Raw genomic sequence first — 16,857 nt, 5'->3', positions numbered from 1 at the left:
ACAACTCGTCCATGAAGGACTTAGAATAAAGTAGCTTCGTGTGTGTCAGTCTAACTTTTGCGGCAGACTCAGGCAGCACCTTAAAATAAAACGCTGCCGGGTTGGAAACACTGAAATCGGTAAAATATGAATACTTGTTAACCAGTGTTTGTGAACTTCCGAATTCGGGAGTAGGACAGTGTTCCCATTGGGTAAAATTTACAAAATTTCTAAACGTATTTGCTTTATGCAGGAAATGATTGCCATAATGTTGAAAACAATACTGTTCCGCATAATTAGCCGCATTTTCGTATAAATCTTCAGCATCAAAAGCGGCATAATATTTCAAATCAGAAAACAGTGATTCAATGGCGTGTACATCCCAATCATCAGAACGTATGTTCTGCCTAACCACATCACCCATAGAAACACGAAATACATTAGGTACATTAATGACCTCTGTAGGCCCATGAATTTGGAATTTAACAGCATCCCATGCGATTCCATCCAAGACGGGCCAGGCAGTAATATTCACAAAAGTCTGGTCCCTCTTCATGATGTGGGACGAGGAGTGGGGGGCCAAAGTTCCATTGATAAGTCTAATTGTCGATCTCTCACTCAGATAGTGGCCATCCACAAGACGGAAAAAAACTATTACAAATCCAATGGACATAAACAAAAAAACACTGAAAAGCAACAGCCAAATGTATGTCCAAGGGGCAATCAAAAAATGTCTCTTAAACCAGCTGAAAAAAACTGCAATGTTCGATGGGGGGCTTGAGGGCAATGAGTTAGTGTCAAAGGAGAAACGGGACTGTCCAAGCGCCGTAGATTGTAAAACAGGTGAGGGACCACGTGTAGGATAAGCATACTCAGTCTCTTCGGGCAAACCACCAGCCGATGGTATCAACAAGGGATCAGTAACCGATTGCATCTCGATGGCAACATCAGGCAAGGTGTTAGAAGCAAGAGTCAACATTGAATTTCTTTGCAGCGTCTGGCATGAAACTGCTGGAGTCACACTAAGAAGTATCGGCCACTCGCTGAAGTTTGACATTGTCAATAGAGATGTACCTGTTTTCTTTGCGACCAGGAAGTGGAGGTAAAACGACTGTTCTTGTACCCTGCACTCCAAGCACTGGAACTGGTGCACGATAAGAGGGGCCGAACTCCTTCTTGTTCTCCACCTTCTCACGGACCAGATCACCAACTCGGGGTAGCCAGCCGACTACCGGAATCTGAACTTCAGCTTCAGATGTGGAGGGCATGTGTTCCTTCGATAGAGTGTCTCTGGCTTCTTGCAGAGTCTGTAAAACAGCACAGTGATCATCTACGTCAAAGGGTGCGGTCGACGCCGCCATGTCTAGACCATCAAGGTCTGGTACAAACATTCTTATTCCGAAGAGCATCATGTACGGGGTCCGCCCACCCAGAGACCTTCTAGGGAGATTATTAAGTGCACGTTGGACGTTATACAAATGGGCTAGCCAGTTTCGGCCTGTGCCTAAAACACGGGCTGTCAATGATTGCTTTAAGTCACGGTTCATTCGCTCCACCACACTATTACCCTCAGGTCGGTAGGGGGACGAAAATTTGACTAGGACCCCCAAATTTCTCATAGCCTCCTTGTAAGCCTTAGAGGCAAACGCAGGGCCCTGATCAGAATGGAAGGTACCACACGCAAAAGTTCCCACAAAGACACGCAAATCTCTGATGACAGTCCGCGAGTCAGCACTCCTTTGTGGCCATACCCACAGAAAACGTGTGCACGAATCCACTGCAACCAAGATGTACTTGTACGCAGTATCAGAAGAAAAAGGACCGCAGTGATCCAAATAAACACAACCAAATGGTTTATTGGATATGTACAATTGTGTTTGCGATGGGCGCGCAACAGTAGAAGGTTTAATCTGTTGGCAAATGTCACAATCGAGAACATAAGCGCGCGCTTGTTTATATAAACCGAACCACCAGTAACGTTGTTGTAGCAGAGATATAGTGGCTGACACTCCGGCGTGGGCTGACGCCAACCCCTCATGAGCAGCCAGAATCAGTGCGGGTCTGCAGTCCGCGTTGGGAATAATTCTATCACCAACGTCGTTAATCCTCACTAATGGGACATTATCAGGACTTAAATGGTAAATGTAACGAGAAGGAAAACCCTTCGGGTAATCGCCTCCCTTTTCTGTAGCAGCAATAGCTGCCAAGATGTCATCATCAATCTTACTCTTTGATCTGGTTACTGCTGCCACTAAGTATGTAGCCACTGCTGTTTTTGCTGCCTCGTCAGCCAAGCCGTTGCCGACAGCATGGACACCAAGTCGTTGGTGACCAAGAGTGTGAATTACATTCACGAGTGGGAGACGTTCTTTAAAGTCTGCCACTCGAACCCAAAGCGTTTTATGCTTAATTGTGCCACCTTTCGTGTCTCGATAATCATTCTGAGACCAGAAGTGTAAATTGTCATTATAGGACTGGACACAGTAGAAAGAATCACTCACAATTAGAGTAGTGACTCGGGGATCGGCAAACTCCAGTGCAAGCACTAGAGCCCGAAGCTCCGCCAATTGCGCGGTACAATCGCCCAATGACTGCGTATGCACTGCATCAGATTGGAATTCACCATTTACGAAAGTACCTACGACAATTGCGCAAGCCGCTGAGTAGGCGTGCTTTGATCCAATTGCGGGCTGCGCAGACCCGTCAGTGTATATGACACAATGGTATTCTTCGAGCGGGCGCAAAGACAGAGGAGCCGGATGAACGAATTCATACTGCAAGAACTCTTGAGTCTGTAATGAGGCATCAAAGATGTAGGTGACGTCTGGCGACGTCAGTGTTGTGGCCCATTGTATCCACCGAGGATGCAAAGCTTTAGAATTTGGTACACTTGCCTTTGTCACCGCTTCTAAGGCGGGATAGGGTGTTACAACCAGAATCTGTTTCCCATGTGACAGTGCGCGTTCTTTAAGGATCGCCATCTGTACAGCAGTCAGAACTTTTTCGACCGCGGAAAAACGTAATTCAGCAGAGGTGTACAAGTGGGATTTGTACGCAATGGGGACTGTATCGCCCTCATTAAACGTCAAATACGTGAAACCCACGGCGCCTGGCACTATTCTTATTACCAGGTTGGTGCGGTTATCACGTGTCAGCAAATATTGTGAAGCAAGAAGGTCAGCCTGTAAAGACTGTAAAATTTTAGAATGTTCCAGCTGCCAGCTAGACTTCGAAAATGTGGGTTGTACCAAGGCGTAAAGCGGCTTGATACGCTGGGCATAATCAGGAATGTACGTACGGCCGAAATTCAGAAAGCCCAGTAGAGATTGTAATTTCTTTAGTGTCGTTGGCGCACTCAAGCATGCGCACTTCTCCAGAAAGTGGGGAGCTAACCCCTTTCCTTCATTATTGAGCTCGTAGCCCAAAAACAACACTGTATATTCCGCGATGTGAGACTTCGCAAAATTGAATTTGTAGCCATAGTCAGCAAAACTCACTACAATATTGTCGACTCGAGACAGATGCGGCAACAGCTCGTCATCCGTGAGGTAGATATCGTCAACATAGGAGTATGCCTCGGGGTCTATTCTTTCTAAGAGGGAAACCACGCGAGCGGAAAAGACGCCAGGGCTATTTTTGTAGCCCATGGCTAATCTCGTAAACTGTTTTTGTTTACCGCCCGAAGTAAACGCTGTCCACTGGCTACTCAGTGTGGACAGGTTATGGCTAAAAAAGCCATTGGAAATGTCAAGTGTCGTTTTAAATCGTTTACGCACGAGACTGTCGACTAGAGCCGAGCTATGTGTATTTTGTACCGCGCAGGTCCGGCAATGGGAGTTTAGGTGCCGGTAATCCAAAACTAAACGGTACGAGCCGTCAGGCTTCGTCACAGTGAATAAAGGGTTATTCATAGGGGACACACATGTTTCAATTACACCCTGATATTCCAATTGTTCAAGGATCGCCGCGACGTGAGGTCTAGCCTCACGACGCATGGGATATTGGGGCTGAGGCTGGGGCATAGACCGCAATGGAATCTCATGGCAGGGGGACAACCGGTCCCAACCCACCTGAGTACGATATACCGCTGGCGCAAGCGCCAGCGCCCACTCACCAGCGTACATTTCAGCTTGGTCCTTAGGCACCGTGTGCGCAAAGGACGGGAGGATTTTCTCCTCCCCTCTAGGAGCTTCCAAAATGAAGGCCGGGGGCCAATCTGCCTCCGCTAGGAGGATATCATAGGTGGTGGTCAGATTATCCCAAAAAATCCCTTTTATAGTACGTTGTATGTCACCCTCTATTAATAAGACTATTTCATAAAGTCTATCAGGGGGAGCCACTCTGGTGTCAGCTGTTTCAACAGTAACCAATACATCAGTTGCTGTCGCCGCCAGAAATGGACGCAGAGCTTGACGGACTATGGTAATTTCCGCTGCGCTGTCTAGTAGCGTCAGCGCCCATGTCCGGTTCTGAAGCTGTGTCCGCACTATCTGAGGCATATGTTGCCGTCAGAGCCGCCACTTTCTTCTTCTGAAACGGGGGTCTTTGTCGAGCAAACTCGTCCTGCTTGCCTTTACCCTCAGTCTGTCGGGGTTGGTCACGCTGTTGTGGAGCACCCCGACCTTTGCCACCGCCTCCGCCACCAGACTGTGTAGCCGATGTTTCCTGTGAAGAACGAGGAGAACGCGGTTCAGAAACCTGAAATCTATCAGGAGACTTAATAGTAGCACGATCTCGCAGATCATAAGTGCGTTCACTACTTGACTGTACGGGAGAGGCAGGCCGAGAGCCCTGTTTCTGCTGCTGCTTGCCCTGTTGTTTAAACGGCCACTTTTGTTTTGGAAAAAAGGGTCGTTCATCCTTACCAGAAGTTCCTGCCTTACCCTGCTGCTTAGAATCGGGATTCTTGATCACAGGCTTAACTCCTAAAGAGCTACGACCCAAATCACGATATGCTTCTGCGATTATTTTAGCAAATTCCTGCGGCTTGTCCTCTTCAGCAACCTTCTTCAGTTCATTACGAACCTGAAAGTGCAACGCATCACCCTTAAGGTTTCCCATTATCATGGTAGCCACCAGGCCAAAATCTCCGAGGAGCCGCATCCCCAATTCTATCGCAGACTCCGCTCCATGGTCCTCTTGAACCTGTTTAATGATGGAGGGCAGCTGTAACATAGACGGAGTGCCGAAGCACTGCGCGTACGTCGCAGCAAAAATCTTACCCCAGGATACACAGTCATCTATATGGGGAACTAAGTCTTTAGGCAAACTAATGGTGAGGATCCTGTGTTTCTCCACAGGTGATGTATGCGGATACACCGCCTCTATTTGGTCAAATTTTTCAGCAAGCCAAAAAGGATAATCATCCCTTGTGAGGGGGCGCTTGCCCACAACAGAATTGACCATAACAGGACTAATGACCACCGCGTGGCGATCACTAGGTTGTCCCGCACTAACAGGCGCCCCCGCCTGTACAGTGCGCGACACATACTGCACTAACGCCCTATATACTGTTATAAGGGCAGTGTGTAGTACACGCAATTCATCCACCGTCACCGTGAGGTAACGGGGATGAGGCGTAAATCCGGCTAGTACCGGCCAAGTGGCCCCCGCAATTGATAAAGGGCCCATTCTCGGCGGTATAACCACATGGGGGAGGGCGCCATTAAACCAAATCTGATGTTGCCAAGCAGATATTGGTATCTCCTGTGTCCTATAAGGCGCATAGGCGGCAGGCACGGCAGTGGCAGTGTAAGAATGAAATGTATTGTCATTACCACTGACTGCCGGAATCGTCACCCAAGAGTAGAACAACTCAAAGGGGTGAGCCGCATCGGCTCCCACCACAAAGATGACGTCCATGCCCGCGTCCGGCACCCCATACTGCGTCAAGTGACGTTTCAGGGCCGCACGGCTATGCGCCGCAATATTAATTGCCATAAGGACAAGCTACACTTCAAGTATTCAGTAGCACAAGGGTTCAATAACCTTTTTAATAATCAAGCTTGAAGGAACCTATATCAATAGAACTAGGTAGGTTTGAAATCCGTCAGACTTGTTATCCGGAAACAAGAATGAGGGTGCTGTGGACTAAATGTAAGCACTACTAAGGCGTTTCAACTCATAGACCAAACGTTAGGTGCGCCATGTTGCAGGGATTCTGCTGATACACAGAACTATGCGAAGAACCCCAGGACCTCAGTGAATTGTGGTGTACCAGAAACTCACCTCAGAACCCAGAACCCAGTATCCGGCTAGCATAAGTGTCCCATTAGTTATCCGAGATTTAGCTCGGCGGTTCCAATGTGTAGACAACCCAGAACAAGCGACTCAGTACATACTCAGGAATGGTGGGAATCGGAAATACCTGTTCGTATATTATTCTCACATCAGTCCACAACAATAATCAACAGAGACACGTTGTAAATAAAAGGGGTTTATTTTTATAGACCACGTGTCCTAAGATGCAGTACTTTGGCTAATACAAGCAGACAAATGATTAATATCAAAACCAGCAACATAGTTACAATACCATAGAATATAAAAGGGGTGATCATATTATAATGTCAGTGGATACTACCACCTTCCCTTTACTAAGAAGCTAATATTATTATTATGCTAATAGAAGGTCTCTTAGGCTTGAATAGGGGACCCCATACCTCAAAGATCAGCTTAGTGAAATCACATCACAGGAGCATCAGGAGACTTCTCGCAGGAAGGCTCGTCTTCGGTCTGAATAATAAACATGATGTCTGTGATACTAAAAGCACTAATTTTCAGGCATTTGCAGCTGCGCGCGTGTTATGGCTAAATAGTGGGCCGATCAACCTAGAGCGAAAAACATGCATTGTGTAATAACCCAGACTGTTTGTCACACCATGTACAGACCAAGGTCGCTGCGCAGAGCCTGGGATAGTAACAACAGATCGCGCTTGTGTGAAGCAAGTCTCGAGTCAACAGTTTGTTTTAAGAAATAACATGTAAACGCAGTGCCGTGTGCAAAAGCAAAAAGATGGCTTTCTAACATCTAACGTGGTTATGCTAACTTAACAATGCCTGTACGTATTCAGAGAGAACTCACTACACTGGCATCGGTGTGGGTTTAATGTGCTGAGAAGTTTGATACCAAACTTCCCAGTCTTTAGTGTTGCCATTATGGTGCTGTGGAGCTCGTGTTTGACGAGCTCTCAGCACCATCTACTCTTAAATGGCAGCACTGCACTTACAGTGCCCGGGAATGGACCTGGGTACTGTAGGGGCACAGGGCTCCTGCGCCCACACCATGGGCATAAGGCACCCAGCCAGAGGGGTGACTGACATATGCCTTGGCAGTGTGGGTGTTGGGCATGGCACACAGGGATGTGGGCCATGTCGACTCTTCATTTTGTCCTGCACCCAGACACTCAGCCTGCAAAGGCAGTGTGTGTGTGTAAGGGTACAGGGCCCCTAAGGGTGGCACAATGAGTGCTGCAGCCCTTAGGGGTCTTCCCTGGTCTCAAGGCCCTGGGTACCTAGGGTACCATTTACTAGGGGCTGACATGTGGCCAGGGTTTGCCAATTTGGAGTTTGTGTGTTTAAGGAAGGAACATAGGCCCTGGACACCTGATTGGCAGGAGTCCAGGGTACACTCAGTCAAAGTACATTCAGCAATTTAGCAAAAAGTGGGGGCATACCATGCAAGAAAGAGGGCACTTTCTCACACTTGCCTGTTGAGCACCTGGAACAAACCGAACACAGGAGTTCCTGTAGACAAGGGTGTGGCACGCCGCCATCGCCCGGCACCGGGTGATCCCAGCTTTCTCACACAACACCCGACGCCTGAGAGTCTGGCTGTCCAGGCTTCTACCTCGCCTAGTGCGTTCCCTTCTGCTCCTCCGGACAAGGAATCTAGGAAACTGGAGCAGTTTGGGAAAAAGATTTTCACTTCTGCCAGCTCCGGGCTGCGGGCGGTGAATACGGCATGCCTGCTGGGCCGCTATTCTCATTCTGTGTGGGACATCGTCCGCAAGTACTCCCTTGGGCCCGATTTTCGCTCCTTTCGAGGTCAGGGTCGGGGGCGCCCAGGCGCGTTCCTTTCAGACCCGCAAGCCTGTGCAGCCACAGTCTCAGCGCAGCCGCGGACGTGGGACCCGCCGTGGTGGGTCCCGAGGACAGCGGGCGGGTCAATCCACCACCGCCGCCGCCTCTAACCCTTCCTAGTCCGGTGTTTCAGGCCCACCAGACGCCAGTGGGTGGCAGGATTCGCCATCACCTTCCCCACTAGCGCTCCATTACCTCGGACAGGTGGGTTCTGCAAATAGTCCGAAGGGACTACTCCCTCCCCTTCGAGTCTACCTCTCCAGCCATGCCACCTCAGTACCACCGCATGTCGGGGGATCACTTGTCACTTCTCCAGCAGGAAGTTGTGGCCCTCTTGGCCAAGGGGGTCATTGAGCGCGTTCTGACGCCAGAAGTACGTCGTGGTTGTTATTCCCACTACTTCGTGGTTCCAAAGAAGGGCAAGGGCCTGCGGCCTATCTTAGACCTCCGGAACGTCAATCGCTTCCTCCGGAAGAAGAAGTTCAAGATGCTCACGCTTGCTCAGGTCTTGTCTGTCCTAGACCCGCAAGATTGGATGGTAGCGTTGGACTTGCAGGATGCTTATTTTCATATTCCCATCCTGCGGGCCCATCAGCGTTACCTACGGTAGGCCACGAACACTTTCAGTTCACCATGCTCCCCTTCGGCCTTACCGGCGCCCCTCGGGTGTTCACGAGAGTGATGGCGGTGGTCGCAGCTCATCTCCGCAGATCAGGGGTTTCAGTCTTCCCCTATCTCGACGACTGGCTGTTGAAGGCGGGCTCGCCCTAGGCAGTCGTCTCCCACCTCCAGACTACGGCCGACCTCCTGCATTTGCTGGGGTTTTCCATCAATGTGCCGAAATCACACCTGATTCCCTCTCAGAAGCTCCTCTTTATCGGAGCGGTTCTGCATACGACGCAGTTTCAGGTTTTTCCTCCCGAACAGCGAGTCTGGGACATTCGGGCTATGATTCCGATCTTTCGGCCCTGGTCCTGGGTTTCAGTCGGGAAGACCCTGAGGCTGCTGGGCCTCAGGGCCTCCTGCATCCTGCTAATCGATCATGGCAGATGGCATATGCGGGCTCTGCAGTAGGACCTGAAGTTCCAGTGGACGCAGCATCGGGGGATCCTGTCCGACTACGTCCAGGTCTCGGAGGGCACTGCACAGGACTTGCAGTGGTGGCTCACGAACCAGCGTTGGGTCAGCAGCAGATCCCTTTGCCTTCCCCAACCGGAGCACACAGTAGTGCCGGACGCGTCCCTCCTGGGATGGGGCGGCCCCATGGGACAGGCGGAGATCAGAGGCCTCTGGTCTCCGGCGGAGTCCAAGCTCCATATCAATCTTTTGGAGCTCAGGGCGATCCTACTTGCACTGAAAGCATTCCTTCCCTCTGTCAAGGGGAGAGTAGTGCAGGTGTTCACAGACGACACCACAGCCATGTGGTACTGCAACAAACAAGGCGGGGTGGGGTCGTGAACCATATGTCAGGAGGCTCTACGTCTCTGGACGTGGCTGGAACGTCAAGGCATTTCCTTGGTGGTTCAACACCTGGCAGGTACCCTGAACGCGAGGGCGGACGAACTCAGCCACAGGTGCATGTTGGATCACAAATGGCGTCTTCACTTGGAGGTGGCGCAAGGTCTCTTTCAGCAGTGGGGAGAACCTTGGTTAGATCTATTCGCCACCGAAGAGAACACGCAATGTCAGCAGTTCTGCGCGTTGGAGGTTCCAAGGCGGCACTCGCTAGGCGACGCTTTTCGTCGTGAGTGGAGTTGCTGTCTGTTGTACGCCTTTCCGCCTATACCACTTCTGCCCAGAGTGCTGAAGAAGATCAGGCGCAACCGGGCCCAAGTCATTCTTGTGGCACCGGACTGGGCTAGAAGAGTTTGGTATCCGGCGCTACTCAGTATGAGCGTGGATCCCCCGATCCAACTGCCTCTTCGGGAGGATCTCCTGTCGCAGCAACAGGGGACGGTCCTCCACCCGAACCTGTCCAGCCTCCACCTCCTTGCGTGGAGATTGAGCGGCGACCGCTGATTCCATTTGACTTGCCTCCTGAAGTCTGTAATTTGATTCTAGCAGCCAGGCGTCCCTCCACTAAAACTGTATACGCCTGTCGGTAAAAATTTGTGGCATGGTGCACAGCGAAATTTGTAGATCCTCTTGCTGCCCCTCTTTCTGAGGTCCTATTGTTCGTTCTTTCTTTGGCCCAGCAGGGCTCTGCTCTAGGCACTATCAAGGGCTACCTTTCTGCTCTTACAGCCTTTCTTAGGCTGCCTGATCAGCCCTCTCTTTTCAAGTCCCCAGTTGTCAATAGATTTCTCAAAGGCCTTACTCCCCTTTTCCCTGCTATTCCTTTTGTGATGCCTCAATGGGACTTGAACCTGGTTCTCACATACCTGATGTGCGCTCCCTTTGAGCCTCTTCATAACTGTCATTTGCGGTTATTAACTTTGAAAACTGTCTTCCTGGTGGCCATCACCTCCGCTCGGCGGGTGAGTGAGCTCCAGGTTCTTTCCTGCAAACCTCCTTTCCTGGCGATTAATCTGGACACGGTTGTGCTTCGACCGCGTCCCTCCTTTCTACCAAAAGTAGTCTCTGCCTTTCATCTCGGGCAAACTGTCACTCTACCCCACTTTCTTTCCGCCTCCGTACACTTCAAGAGAAGAGGAGAGGCTCCACCGTCTGGACCCAAAACGTGCGCTTTCGTTCTATCTCAACCGCACATAACAGTTCCGGGTGGATGACCAGCTCTTTGTTGGCTACATGGGCGCCAAGAAAGTTCCGAGCTGTGCACAAGCGAACTATCTCCCGATGGGTTGTCTTGTGCATTAAAGCCTGTTACTCTCTGGCTAAAAAGGAACCTCCGGTTGGTCTGCGCGCCCTTTCTACCATGGCGACAGCAGCTACTACAGCTTTGGGACGCGGTGTCCCCCTGCAAGACATCTTGTCAGGCGGCCACTTGGGGCTCGTTGCATACTTTCACTAAGCACTATTGCCTTGACACCCAGGTCCGGAGAGACTGCTTCTTTGGCCGTTCAGTTCTCCGTGACTTTCTGGTGTAATCTCACTTCGCAGACCCACCACCGGGGTTGGTATTGCTTGGGTATGTATTCTAAGGTAAGGAATCTATCACTAACGTGTCTCTTTCAGATGCACAAGTTATTTACTTGTGTAACGATATATCTGTAAGAGACATTAGTTAGTGATAGATTCCTTACCGCCCGCCCATCCTCCCAGTCTGCGAACTGTTCTCTAGGAGTCAGGTCATCCCTTTCAGGGCCCTATTTCTGTTGCACCAGTATTCGGTCTCTGGCATGGCTCTGTGCTCCTGGCGCGGAAAAGTTGTGTACAGAACTGACGTCCGCGCGCATGGGTGCGTCTAAGTAGCTCTGACGACGTTATCTCGGCGGCTACGACGCCAGCGACGTACGTGGAGCCTTACGACGACGCCTACCAACACGCAGGGGTACTACTGACGAAAACGTTTGGGATCCAGTCTCACGCCTGGGGATATTCTATGGTAAGGAATTTATCACTAACTAATGTCTCTTACAGATATATCGTTACACAAGTAAGTAACTTGTGCGTTAAGCACACAGCAGTGGAACTTTGAGTGAGTGAGCCTATAGGCGTCATTCCAGTAACGCAGGTTAAAAGTACCTGTTCACTACTACTGATCACTACACGTAATGCTGCTACCACGGAGCTCATGCTGTTTAACTCCTGGTAAAAGTAGTAGCCTTTCACCACTATGAGAGTAGCACTTTGAGCACCCATCCCGGTGCAACAAAACCGACATCCGTGAGACAGCCCTATGTCATGGCGCTCACACATGATCCGTGTGTGCTTGTGACTGCAAAAATCAGCATTAGGGATCCACACATAAGTACAGTTGGTGCAGGTCCATTACCATGCAGAGGACATTTCTGCCCCAACAGCTCATTTATGGAGTTGTGGTGCACATTGCAAAATAGATGTCTTAAAATTACAGCTGGCATCTTTTTGTGGCTGCATGACCTCAGCCATGTGTACTGATGCAAATTATCCGGGTCTGTCTAATGTAAAGGGATGTTAATTTTACCATGATGAATTTCCAGTAGGATCAAATATGCATCAGAAAATGTGTTAGTAAATGTAACTAACATCTTCTAACTTCACAGTATCCACTCGATGAGGGAATCGGTTGACCTTTTTTTTTTGTTGTCTTCCTTCTTAAGGGCATGCCTTTCTCGGTGTATGGAAATGCAATGCTTCCTCCTGTAGCCCAAATGGCTGATGGTACTGGAGGCCCCATCTTCAATGGACCTCATGCTACGGATCCATCCTGGAACTCACTAATCAAGATGGTTTCTAACTCCACGGAGAATAATGGCCCCCAGACGGTAAGTTGCGTGCAAAGCTTGAGGGAAAGTGTTGGCATCTACATTATTATGCAGATGTTTTTTTTAATTTGAGTGGCAGGCCAGCATCTCCCAACTTAATTTGCACATCACCATTGTTGGACACTGTTCACAATGCATGTCATGAAGATGGTTAGAATGTCCATGGTTCAATTTGCAAATTGCTGGTAAGGTGTTCAAATCTGATTTTTGATATTCTCTATTTCATTTGTAAATAAATTGCATTTCTCTTGTAGTTTTAAATCCTCTTGCATGGCTCAAAAGGGTTCATTGGCCACTGTAATGTCTAGCCTGACTTTTTGTTGACTGACTTGAACCCAGTGTGTTTTATATCAGACTACAGACAGACTGTTTGTACAATAGACTAGATGTTGGCAATTCTGACCTCGTTGGACATTTGGAATGACTTGGGTAATATAGCTATGGTGTTATAGTATCACATTATTTGTATTATTACCAAGAGTTGATAATTGCAGATGCTGAGAACGTAACTCCTTACGCAGCGCCTAGATATTCTCAAGTGTGAATAGATGTGCTCTACAAGTACTGATTGATTGATTAAAATAAAATGGAATTGGGACTGTGTATTCTGGTGACTGGTGATAATGCCATCCACATATCATCGGATGTTACAAATTAATGGACGGCAACGTCCATATTTTTGAGTTGTACAGTCTATAAAATTGTTATATCCTGGAGGTATTTGTTTCCTGTCCATCAGCTGAAAAATCGGTGTAAATGGTGTAGTGTGCAGAAAATTCTTTGAAGACCTGTTTCTCCTATAATCATTTTAGGTGTCTTGATTGTGTAAGCTGCAAAGAATTCACAAAGCACGTTTTCGAATAATGGATCATGTGGTGCCAAATCCAATAATATGTTTTATAGCCTAAAAATCTGCTTTTTATTTTTTTTACCTAGGTATGGACGGGCACGTGGGCCCCTCATATGAACGGTGTGCACATGAACCAGCTTGGCTGACTGAGATAAAGTACTCTGGACATTCCTACCAGTCAGAGGAAATCAAAGAGGCAAAAACAACCAGTTTGCTCCGAAAACATTCTACTGATGTGCTTGACTGAAGTGTGTAGGCTTTTTGCAGAAGAACTCGACTAACTGACCTTTTTTCTGTGAACATTGTCACCACCCAATCTCCACCAACTTACTTTCACTTTAGTTAGCCTTTCTTCCTTTGTCCTTTCTCCCTTTTCTCTTATTTTATTTTTAATATATTTTGGACATAACTTTCTGTTGAAGCTATTCCTTGGCTGGTTGGTTTTAGTACTGTAAGCTGCTTCTGAGCAAACACAGAAATTTAGCAAAATTATGTAACTTTGATCCTGAAGTTTTAGAATGACAAATGTACAATTGTTTACATAACAGAAAATGGCTAAGCAGAGAATTTCAATATGTCAATATAGAGGCTCTACTTTATGTAGACTTAAATTAATGTGAGATATGTACCTTCATATTCAGAAATCTGGATGTTTCCTTCATACATTAAAATATTAATAAGCATATCTTTTGTGATTGACGTTTTATTTTTTAACGTAAGAGAATTGGGTGTGACGAATGATTTGCTTGTTTCCCGCTGTGCATTTTTTACCGTGCTTCAAATTTACAAGAATTTGTAATATTTTTAGGTTTAGATTCTGCAGAGGAGCACTTAGTTTTATCTAAATATGCATCACCAGATATCCAACAGAGTATTTAAAACCATTTCTTGTAAACCATGCCTTGGTATACAATGCCATTGAACAGATTGCCTACTGTTTCAATACGAATAGTTGCATCACAGTATCAAAAGTAGTGACGGGTGACCTTACCACTTGGTTTTTCAGATATTTTGCAGTTCTATTACAGCTAACAGTGTTAACATTTGTGTGCTAAAATGTAGTGTTCTTGCTGAATTATTTACATAATAAATGGTATTGAAAACAGTTGTGAGAAAGTGCCATCTTTCTTGCATGGTATGCCCCCACTTTTTGCTAAATTGCTGAATGTACTTTGACTGAGTGTACCCTGGACTCCTGCCAATCAGGTGCCCAGGGCCTATGTTCCTTCCTTAAAACACACAAACTCCAAATTGGCAAACCCTGGCCACATGTCAGCCCCTAGTAAATGGTACCCTAGGTACCCAGGGCCTTGTGACCAGGGAAGGCCCCTAAGGGCTGCAGCACTCCTTGTGCCACCCTTAGGGGCCCTGTACCCTTACACACACACACTGCCTTTGCAGGCTGAGTGTCTGGGTGCAGGACAAAATGAAGAGTCGACATGGCACACATCTGTGTGCCATGCCCAACACCCACACTGCCAAGGCATATGTCAGTCACCCCTCTGGCTGGGTGCCTTATGCCCATGGTGTGGGCACAGGAGCAGGAGCCCTGTGCCCCTACAGTACCCAGGTCCATTCCCGGGCACTGTAAGTGCAGTGCTGCCATTTAAGAGTACATGGTGCTGAGAGCTCGTCAAACACAAGCTCCACAGCACCATAATGGCAACACTAAAGTCTGGGAAGTTTGGTATCAAACTTCTCAGCACATTAAACCCACACTGATGCCAGTGTGAGATTTAATGTACCAAGCACCCCAGAGGGCATCTTAGAGATGCCCCCTTGCAACTAACCTACAATCCACGTCTGCTCTGAGGCTGCCCAGGCTGCCACACAGCAGACACGTTGCTGGACCCCTGGGTGGGAGAGCCCCTGCTCTCCCGGGCCTGCAACAATGCACATCCTGGGTGAGGTGATAAATCTCCTCCCCCAGGATGAGCAAAGGGAAGCTTCAAAGGCATGCCGCCTCTTGGAGTTTCCCCAGGCCACTGCAACCCCCCACTCTGGCGGGAAGCTTGGCCGGAAACCCCATACAAGGACAGGGGATGTGCCAGCCTGCGCACCCCACCCCTCAGGTGGGGGAGGCGAGGTGCAGCACATCTCCGGGCTCTCGCCATCTTGAAGATGGGGGGCCCTACCCTATCAGGATTAGGCTACTGCCCCCCTCCCACAGGAGAGAGGCAGGATAGGGGGTGTACCCACCCCAGGCCAAGGACCCATTGGTCCCTGGCCTTCACCTACCTGTAACGCCCCTAAATCTAGTATTTAGGGGCACCCTGAACCTTCCTTCCCCAGATTCCAGATAGAAAACTACAAGAAGAGCAAGAAGAACAAGGACCTGCCCTGCAGCTGCTAAAAAGAGAAGAAGACACCAACTGCTTTGGCCCCAGCCCTACCGGCCTGTCGACTCTCGAACCTGCACCAGCGCGGCATCTTTCGTGGCCAGCAACCTCACCAACCCCGGAGGACCTGGCTACCGTTTGGCTCTAAGCCCCTGGGACTCCCATGAGTAGAGGCTCTACTCAAGAAACCTATTTTTAACCCCTGGCAGCAGCCCGGAACCACGGACCCAACACACTCTGCACCAGCCAAGCCTGGCCAGTGCCGGAGTGGACAAAGACCCTGAGGACGACCCCACGGCGACTGTGACCCCGAGTCCGGCACCCAAGGACTCCCCTCGACATTCCGGAAGAAGCCTGCAGCCTCAGAACAGAGTGCCACCCCAACCGCGATCAACAAGAGGGTAAGATTTCCGACGTCAAAAGGCACCCCTGCACCCGGCGGCCTGCGGCCCCCTGTGCCCAATTCCGGGGTACCCACCTAACCTACAACTACCCAACTTACCTCTCGAAGTGGTGGTGGCACCTGAAGCATCCTCGTCCCCGAGCTTGCAGCCTTTTTCCAAACCGGAACATTCCCATTGATTTCCATTGAGCGCCCGAAGGCTCAAAAGCACCCTGCACCCAGCCGCCCGAGTGGCCCTGGCAGTGCACTCTCTACACTAACCTACTTCCCCACTTGCCCTGAGTAAGTGACCAGGAGCCCAGCTCCCACAGCCGCGTGGCTTGCCAGACAGCAGCCACCAACCAAGCCCCCCCTATCCCTCATAGGATAACATTGGGCCTAACTCTCTCTGCACCCGGCCGTCCTGAAACCGCTGAGGGTGAACCAACTGTACCTACCTGACACTGGGGGACCCCTGAGTCTATGCCCGGAATTTCAACTCTGCCAGTCGAGTACTTACCCTTAAACCGCTAACTTCATTTTCCTCATAGGGTAACATTGACTGGCCTTTTCTTCAAAAATCTTCTAAGTGTGAACTTTTCAAAACTGCAAATATTCACCAAAAATCAGCCAAGTGACAAAAACGAATTTACTCACCTGCTCCTAGGTGAGCTCCCAGTGCTGGATCTTGGTGCCCAGCCCTGACTCTGAAAAGTGTCCACAACTATACTTACCTCTAACTCATTTTTCTCCCATAGGAAACCATTGTCTGCTTTTCTGTGAAATTTCTTCTGTCTATTTTTGCAAATTTTAAATATTCTTGTAAAATCGTACCATTTCTGCAAACAAAATTACTTACCT

General features: G+C 49.0%; 1 protein-coding gene across 12 annotated transcripts in view; it reads left to right on the top strand.

Moving 5' to 3' along the window:
* ANKRD17 (ankyrin repeat domain 17) overlaps positions 1–13,960 on the top strand; it is a 1,008,651-nt gene extending 994,691 nt beyond the window's left edge. For all 12 annotated transcript variants that reach the window (XM_085636371.1, XM_085636340.1, XM_085636333.1 and 9 more), the window contains 2 exons: positions 12,261–12,425; positions 13,362–13,960. In XM_085636371.1, the coding sequence (XP_085492497.1) occupies positions 12,261–12,425; positions 13,362–13,421 (225 nt within the window). In that variant the 3' untranslated portion in view covers positions 13,422–13,960. The remainder of the gene's footprint in view (positions 1–12,260; positions 12,426–13,361) is intronic.
* The last annotated feature ends 2,897 nt before the right edge of the window (positions 13,961–16,857 follow it).

Source organism: Triturus cristatus, chromosome 2_1 (genome assembly GCF_964204655.1).
Source record: "Triturus cristatus chromosome 2_1, aTriCri1.1, whole genome shotgun sequence".
Taxonomy (NCBI): domain Eukaryota; kingdom Metazoa; phylum Chordata; class Amphibia; order Caudata; family Salamandridae; genus Triturus; species Triturus cristatus.
This window is presented reverse-complemented; position numbering and strand designations above follow the sequence as displayed.